This window comes from Chenopodium quinoa, unplaced genomic scaffold (assembly GCF_001683475.1).
Source record: "Chenopodium quinoa cultivar QQ74 unplaced genomic scaffold, ASM168347v1, whole genome shotgun sequence".
Lineage (NCBI taxonomy): Eukaryota > Viridiplantae > Streptophyta > Magnoliopsida > Caryophyllales > Amaranthaceae > Chenopodium > Chenopodium quinoa.
Window position 1 is genome coordinate 1,520,749 of NW_018744702.1, and position 7,667 is coordinate 1,528,415.

General features: G+C 38.1%; 2 protein-coding genes across 2 annotated transcripts; both read right to left on the reverse strand.

The window, feature by feature from the left end:
- Positions 1-2,570: 2,570 nt before the first annotated feature.
- Positions 2,571-5,136, reverse strand: LOC110702774. Its single transcript, XM_021880521.1, has 4 exons — positions 4,894-5,136; positions 4,503-4,802; positions 4,282-4,398; positions 2,571-3,207 (listed from the first exon to the last, which is right to left on the reverse strand). The coding sequence occupies exons 1-4, from the start codon at positions 5,035-5,037 to the stop codon at positions 2,791-2,793; spliced, it is 978 nt and encodes a 325-aa protein (XP_021736213.1). The 5' UTR covers positions 5,038-5,136; the 3' UTR covers positions 2,571-2,790.
- A 271-nt stretch (positions 5,137-5,407) lies between these two features.
- Positions 5,408-6,498, reverse strand: LOC110702775. Its single transcript, XM_021880522.1, has 2 exons — positions 6,411-6,498; positions 5,408-6,307 (listed from the first exon to the last, which is right to left on the reverse strand). Exons 1-2 carry the CDS (start codon positions 6,453-6,455, stop codon positions 5,558-5,560), a joined length of 795 nt encoding a protein of 264 aa, XP_021736214.1. The 5' UTR covers positions 6,456-6,498; the 3' UTR covers positions 5,408-5,557.
- Between the last annotated feature and the right edge of the window lie 1,169 nt (positions 6,499-7,667).

Below are 7,667 nucleotides of genomic sequence, written 5' to 3' on the forward strand. Positions count from 1 at the left end.
TCCATCTTCCATATTTCATAATTGCAATATGCAGCAATCGCTAGAAGAATTCGAACGGACTTAAGCATAGCTACTGGAGAAAAGTTTTAATCAACGCCGTGAATTTGCCTGTAACCTTTTGCTACCAGCCTTGCTTTGTAAATGAATACATTTCCATCTTTGTCGGTTTTCATCTTGAAAATTTACATCCGATAGGTGTGTAACCTACGGGTAAATCAACCAAGTCCCATATTTGATTTTCAAACATGGAGTCCATTTCGGATTTCATGGCCTCTTGCCATTTTGTAGAGTCGGGGCTCGTCATAGCTTGATTGTAGGTTGCCGGCTCATCTCCATGCACTACTAGGATGTCATGATCTTCGGTTAATACAACACCGAGATATCTGTCAGGTTGAGATCTTGGCCGAGTTGACCTACGTAGGGTGATGGACTGAGCATCTGCATTGTCAGTTTGACTTTGCATATTTTGACTTTGACCAATGTCAACAGATGCTTCATGAGCACTTTGATTGTCAACTTGTCCTTGTTGCTCGTCCTCTCGAACTTCGTCGAGTTTGATTTTCCTCCCACTTGTCATTTTGGAGAGATGCTCCTTCTCTAAAAAGACACCATCACAAGCAACAAACACTTTGTTCTCAGATTTGTTGTAGAAGTAATACCCTTTGGTTTCTTTTGGATAACCCACAAAGTAAACCTTGACAGATTTCGGATGAAGTTTGTCAGAAATGAGTTTCTTGACATATGCTTCGCATCCCCAAATCTCGAGAAAAGACAACCTTGGAGGTTTATTTGTCCATAATTCATATGGAGTCTTTTCCACTGCCTTTGACGGAGCACGATTCAATGTAAGTGCCGCAGTTAAAAGTGCATGTCCCCAGAAAGAGATTGGAAAATCACTAAGACCCATAGTCGATCGGACCATGTCTAACAGGGTTCGATTCCTCCTTTCAGATACTCCATTCCATTGAGGAGTTCCCGGAGGTGTCAACTATGAAAGTATTCCATGTTCTTTCAGATGGTCATCGAATTCTTGGCTCAAATATTCGCCACCTCGATCCGATCGAAACGCTTTGATTTTCTTGCCGAGTTGGTTTTCAACTTCGTTATGAAATTCCTTGAATTTATCAAACGATTCAGATTTGTGCGACATTAGATAGACATAACCATATCTACTATAGTCGTCCGTGAAGGTTATGAAATACCGATAACCATTCCTTGCGGGTGTACTCATTGGCCCACATACATCGATGTGTATTAGTCCTAACAAGTCACCGGCCCTTTCTCCCAACTTGGAGAATGGTTGCTTTATCATCTTGCCTAATAAACATCCTTCGCAATTCTCAAAGGATTCTAAATCAAATGAGTCAAGAATACCTTCTTGAAGAAGCTTCTTGATGCGTTTGATGTTAGTGTGGCCAAGACGACAATGCCACAAGTAAGTTTGACTAGACGGTGTAGTCTTAGCTTTCTTTGCATTGGTATCAAACATTTTGTCTAAAAACACGTGAAAGTGTCATTCCATAAATATATTCAAGACATCAAAACAAAAGTCTTGGTTGATGAAAACGACGTCCAACGTCGGAAATACATCAAAAGTATGGTGCATAAAACTAAATAAGTTCTACTTCTTTAGACAAAACATGAGATTACAAGTTTTCTTGGATAGATCACCTTTATCATACTTGTGTACTCATTTCCACATGAAAAAGCACCGCTCACTTGGTTCCTGAAAAAGGAGTGTATTGTGAGTCAATTTTCCGGTATCTAATACCTTTTAAAATTGCTTATATTCAAGTGTTTAAGATGATACCTGAGGTTGAGGTTACTTTTCCTTTTGCCTCATCATCCAGATACTTGCTGCATTCTCTTTTGTAGTGTCCGGGGTTACCACAATAGAAGCAGCGCATCTTCCTCCACTACTAGAAAACACCTTAATTGCGACGGAAAAAGTTCATCGTAAACTATGTAAATTCTGTCGTAAAGTTGGTTTACGACGGAATTCCGTCGTAAATGGTTGTCGGAAAACCTTTGTAGGAAAATGGCCATTTTACGACGGAAATTCCGTCGTAAACCAACTTTACGAAGGATTTTACGACGGAAATAATATCGTCGGACTTGGAATTGGCCTTTGATGAAGTTCCGTCGCAAATTTGCGACGGAAAGAGTTCCCTCGCAAAATATAATTTACGACGGAATTTTCCCTCGCAAAATATAATTTGCGACGGAATTTTCCCTTGCAAATTATAATTTGCGACGGAATTTTCCCTCGCAAAATATGATTTGCGACGGAATTTTCCCTCGCAAAATATAATTTACGACGGAATTTTCCGTCGCAATGTATATTTGTACGATGGATAATTCTGTCGTAAATCATATTTTTCGAGGGAAAAACCGTCGCAAATTATAATTTGCGAGGGAAAATTCCGTCGCAAATATGTAAATTATGACGAAATATTCCGTCGCAAATTGTATTTCCAGCTCAAAACAAATTTTTGTAATTTTCTGCATTTTCAAACCTGAATTTTTTTAATGATAAATCGACAAAAAAAAAAATATTGAGTCCTAAAATTGTTGTTTTTAAAAAATTAATTACCGACCTACGAAATTAGGATTATGTACATATATATATAATAATTATGTCCTAGTACAAAAGATAGTCCACATTTTGAGGGTTCGACGTAAAAAGAGGACCCAATCCCATTCCGGACGTAGGATTGGCTTGAGAAAGCAAGACTATCTATACCAAACAAAATCTAGGTTAGAGTGATTCTATGCTAGACTAAAACTAAGCTACGCAATCGCCTGTAAACCCTGGCCTGCTCCACCACCACCCGGGTCGTTCCTAGGGTCTCGATGCTGAGGATGAATGGTGGAACATGAGTCGTTGTTGTTGAGACGACTCATCATCTCATCGAAACTCTCCTTGTATCTCCTCTCCATTTCAGCCATTCGGGCTTCCATTTGAGTTTGAAGAGTTTGCACCCTGTGTTCCATCTGGTCTTGCATTTGGGAAATGACAGACGGCGTGTATTGCTGTGAAGAACGGGAACCTCGACCCTGTTTGCCATAGTAGAACTCTGCACTTTGGCCAAGTCCCTTCACACGCCCCTTCTTATTGCGCCCACCCACCGACTCCCAATACAACTCATTGGGACTCTTCTGAATCCCCTGACTCATTGTTTCTTCGAGCTTCTTCTGGTAGGTGTCCTACAAAATATTGAAGATAAAATAAAATATTGTTAAAAAAACAACCAACAATATGGAGTTATATTTCATAATTTTAGGTTCCTAAGGATAGAAATTAAGAAAATTAAGCACATATGTCAATTTTCAACCCTCACTCATCCAAAATCATCCAAATTTGGCCTATATGGCTAAAACCATGCTTATTTTCTAAGTTTTCAAGCAAATGTAAGGTTTCTTTCTTCTAACATTCCAATATCAATTGCTTTTAAGTTCCTATGGATAGATATTAAGAGAAATAAGCACATATGTCAATTTTCAAACCCTCACTCCTCCCAAATCATCTAAATTTGGCCTATATGGCTAAAACCATGCCTATTTTCTAAGTTTTCAAGCAAATGGACTCGTTATTTCTTCTAACATTCCAATATCAATTTCTTTTAAGTGCCTAAGGATAGAAATTAATAGAAATAAGCACATATGTCAATTTTCAACTCTCACTCCTGCAAAATCATCCAAATTTGGCCTATATGGCTAAAACCATGCCTATTTTCTAAGTTTTCAAGAAAATGGACTCGTTCTTTCTTCTAACATTCCAATATCAATTGCTTTTAAGTGCCTAAGGATAGAAATTAAGAGAAATAAGCACAATTGTCAATTTTCAACCCTCACTCCTCCAAAATCATCCAAATTTGGCCTATATGGCTAAAACCATGCCTATTTTCTAAGTTTTCAAGAAAATGGACTCGTTCTTTCTTCTAACATTCCAATATCAATTGATTTTAAGTGCCTAAGGATAGAAATTAAGAGAAATAAGCACATATGTCAATTTTCAACCCTCACTCCTCCAAAATCATCCAAATTTGGCCTATATGGCTAAAACCATGCCTATTTTCTAAGTTTTCAAGCAAATGGACTCGTTCTTTCTTCTAACATTCCAATATCAATTTCTTTTAAGTGCCTAAGGATAGAAATTAAGAGAAATAAGCACATATGTCAATGTTCGACCCTAACTCATCCAAATTCATCCAAAATAAGCATATATTGAGTTCTACTTTGCTAATTTGCCATATTTCAACTCATATAATAAGTGTTTACCGCAATCCTTTTTGCTTTGTTTTTGGCAGCCACTTGGCCTTTACCAGGCACTTCCTTGAAGTGTGTCTTCAAGAATAGATCATGGGCATTTGGTAATTGGCCTTGGTTTTTTGCAGCCTTTATATGTACATGCAGAAAATCAATGAAAACATGTTAGCCCACCAAAATTCATTAATAGACAAATGACATAATTGTTACTGGACATATTGTAGTAACCTTACCATCTTTTTAGCATGTTGTACAGATGACATTGAACCTTGAAAGTGGGTCGGTTCAACAACATTTTCCATGGATCCGCCTCTTCGGTTCTTCTTGTTTTGTTCCGACCACTTCTGATATTTTGGATTGGTGGCAACAATTTTCATCATGCCTTCGTGGACATCCTTATTAAGCCATCTTGGTTTGCGACCATTCAGTCTGTGTGTGATGTTGTAGAACGTGTCACGTAGGCGATTTGCAAACTTTTCTTCGAAAGTGTCCTTCACTTGGTTGTTTAACTCAGGTGCCCACTTGAATTTTTTCTGCAAATCAAGAAAATGTCTTTATTACAAAATTCAACTCCATCAATATAATTTATAAAACATGTATTATGTTAGGTTAAAGTTATCATACGTTGAACAAGTTCCAAAAGTGCTCTCTCGAATCTTCATCAACCTCTTCATAATTCCTCCAAGGCTGAACATAGTAGCCAGTTAGCGAGTCGGAGAGCACATTCTTCACCGGCCTATCATCAAACCTATAATAAAGGATAGACATTCATGTAAGTAGATAATCAACAAAAAGTGAACAAAACATGGTTAAAGTAATACAAATTCACTTTATCAAAGTAAATACGAATTTAAGGATATTTCATTATACAAATATGTACGCACCAAAGTGTGGAAGGGTCCAACTCTAGCAAGTCATTAGGATGCGAGTCATGTAGCTCCTATTCCTGAAGCTGTTGTTGCTCCTGTTGCCCTTGTACATTTCTGACGATTTCTTGAGAGGCCCCCAAATCATGTGCCTCTGCTTCCTCCATTGACTCATCCTCGTCAACACGTACAACCGGAGATTTCCCCTTAGACTTTCTCCTCTTGGACGTTTCTCCTTTATTTCCTCCTCCCATGATGACCACCTGAAAAAGTTATTAGTACCATAATCGCACATTGTAAATTCATCAATTAGATCCATAAGACATTAAAATAATAAAATGAGACCAAAAATGTAATGCAATATTACAAATCCGAGTAGTCATTAAAAACTAAACATTCGAAGACAATAGTAAAAGGAGTAACTACATATTCTCCTCTTCATTACTCTTATCACTACTACCACTATCATTATCACTATCATTATTACTATCACTAGTGTCATCTAAAAATACATCGATGTCCTCTTCTTCGTCACTGTCACTGGAGCCAATGCTTTCTTCTTCTTCTTCATCGCTTGAGATTATAAAGCCATCGTCATCATCATCATCACTATCAAGTTCATAGTCTGGAATGTCATTTGGTGGACAAAGCGTTGCATGTACTTGTGGGGAAGGACCCTGCAAAAACTCTAAATCCACCGGAGCATCAATCACCAACCTTGCTTGAGTTCTAAATACAACCCACCATTGAACCCGATCACGTTTAAGGCTAGGGTAAGATGCATAATACACTTGAGACACTTGGTAAGATAAGACAAATGGATCATACTTGGGATACTTCTTAGTATGATTTACTTCGACAAGCTTGTATTGTTCATGAATGTTCATTCCTTTACCACAATCCATCCAACTACAACTAAACAGAATAGTCTTGTACTCTTTTTCAGGACCGGTGTAGACAAGTTCAATTATGTCATTTAAAATGCCAAAGTACTCTCCACCGTCCTCAATTGAGACACACACCCCGTAATTCAACGTATATTTATGTTTGCCATAGGACTGTGTGTGGAAATTAAAGCCACCGACAAATATCTGGTTCCAAGTTCGAACACGCTTGAAAGGCCTCATAGACAATGCTCGCAACACATCGGAACTTGGTTTTTGTTCTCTCACCTATAACCGTTACGAATACAAGCGTCACACTAATTGAAATGAAATATATTATATTATATTATCACAAATTAATCGAGATGCAATGTTCGAAAGGTATTATCACCTTGTGATGAAACCAATCAGGGAATTCACTTTCGCATTTCTCCATGACATCTTCTCGACGCAAATAAGTTCGAGTACTAAGAATGTAGTCCTCCAACTTCCTAATAGATTAATGACACATGGTTAATCATTGCAGCAATTATATTAAATTTAAGGGATTTTCAAAAGTTTATCGTAAACATATATACCTTTCGTATTCACCAAGAATGCCGGTATTTCTTAAAACGAACAAATGAGCACGTTCGAGTTCCTTGTCATCTAAATACCGAGTTTTACCCAAATTTGACACACAACCCTTATCCACCGTGAACAGCTCTGGGATTTCATCGTTGTCAGCCGGGGATTCCACATCAGCATTCACATTTCGACGTAGATCTCGTGTTTTTGTGTCAACTGAGGGCTTAAAGTAATTGGAGCAGAAGTTTGATATCTCTTCAGTGAGATAAGCGTTGCATATGGAACCTTCAACACGAGCCTTATTACCAATTTTTCGTTTCAGGTGATTGAGGAACCTGTAATTATGTTTATGTAGCCGTAGAAGTATAAGTAACGGAAATCAATGAAAGAGATGAAAGTAAGAGTTGAGAAAGGACTTTGTTTTTACCTTTCGAAAGGATACATCCACCGATATTGAACAGGTCCACATAACTTGCCCTCATATGGCAAATGAATTGGTAAATGCTCCATGGAGTTGAAGAAAGATGGGGGGAAAACCTTCTCAAGCTTGCACAGGATCTCAGCTATGTTTTTTTCCAATCGCTCCATGTCGCTAACTGTAATTGTGTAGCAACATAAATCGCAAAAGAATTGGCTTATTTCTGTAATTGCATTCCATATATAGGTAGGGAGCAATTCTCTCAAAGCAGTGGGCAACAACCTCTCCATGAACACGTGACAATCATGACTTTTCATTCCATGTAACTTACCTGATTGCAAATCAACGCATCGGCTCAAATTGGAAGCGTAACCATCAGGAAACCGCATCTGTTTGACCCACTCACACAAAACCTTTCTCTGAGCCTTGTCAAGAGCAAATGGAGCCTTTGGCATGAATTATTTTCCTCTATCATCCTCTTGAAGATGTAGCTGGGGCCGTTTACAGTATTTAGCAATGTCATTCCGAGCTGATGGGGTGTCACAAGATTGCTTTTTCACGTCCATTATAGTGTGAATCAACTGATCAAAAAAGTTTTTTTCAACGTGCATGACATCTAAGTTGTGACGAACAAGCAGATGTTTCCAATATGGAAGGTCCCAT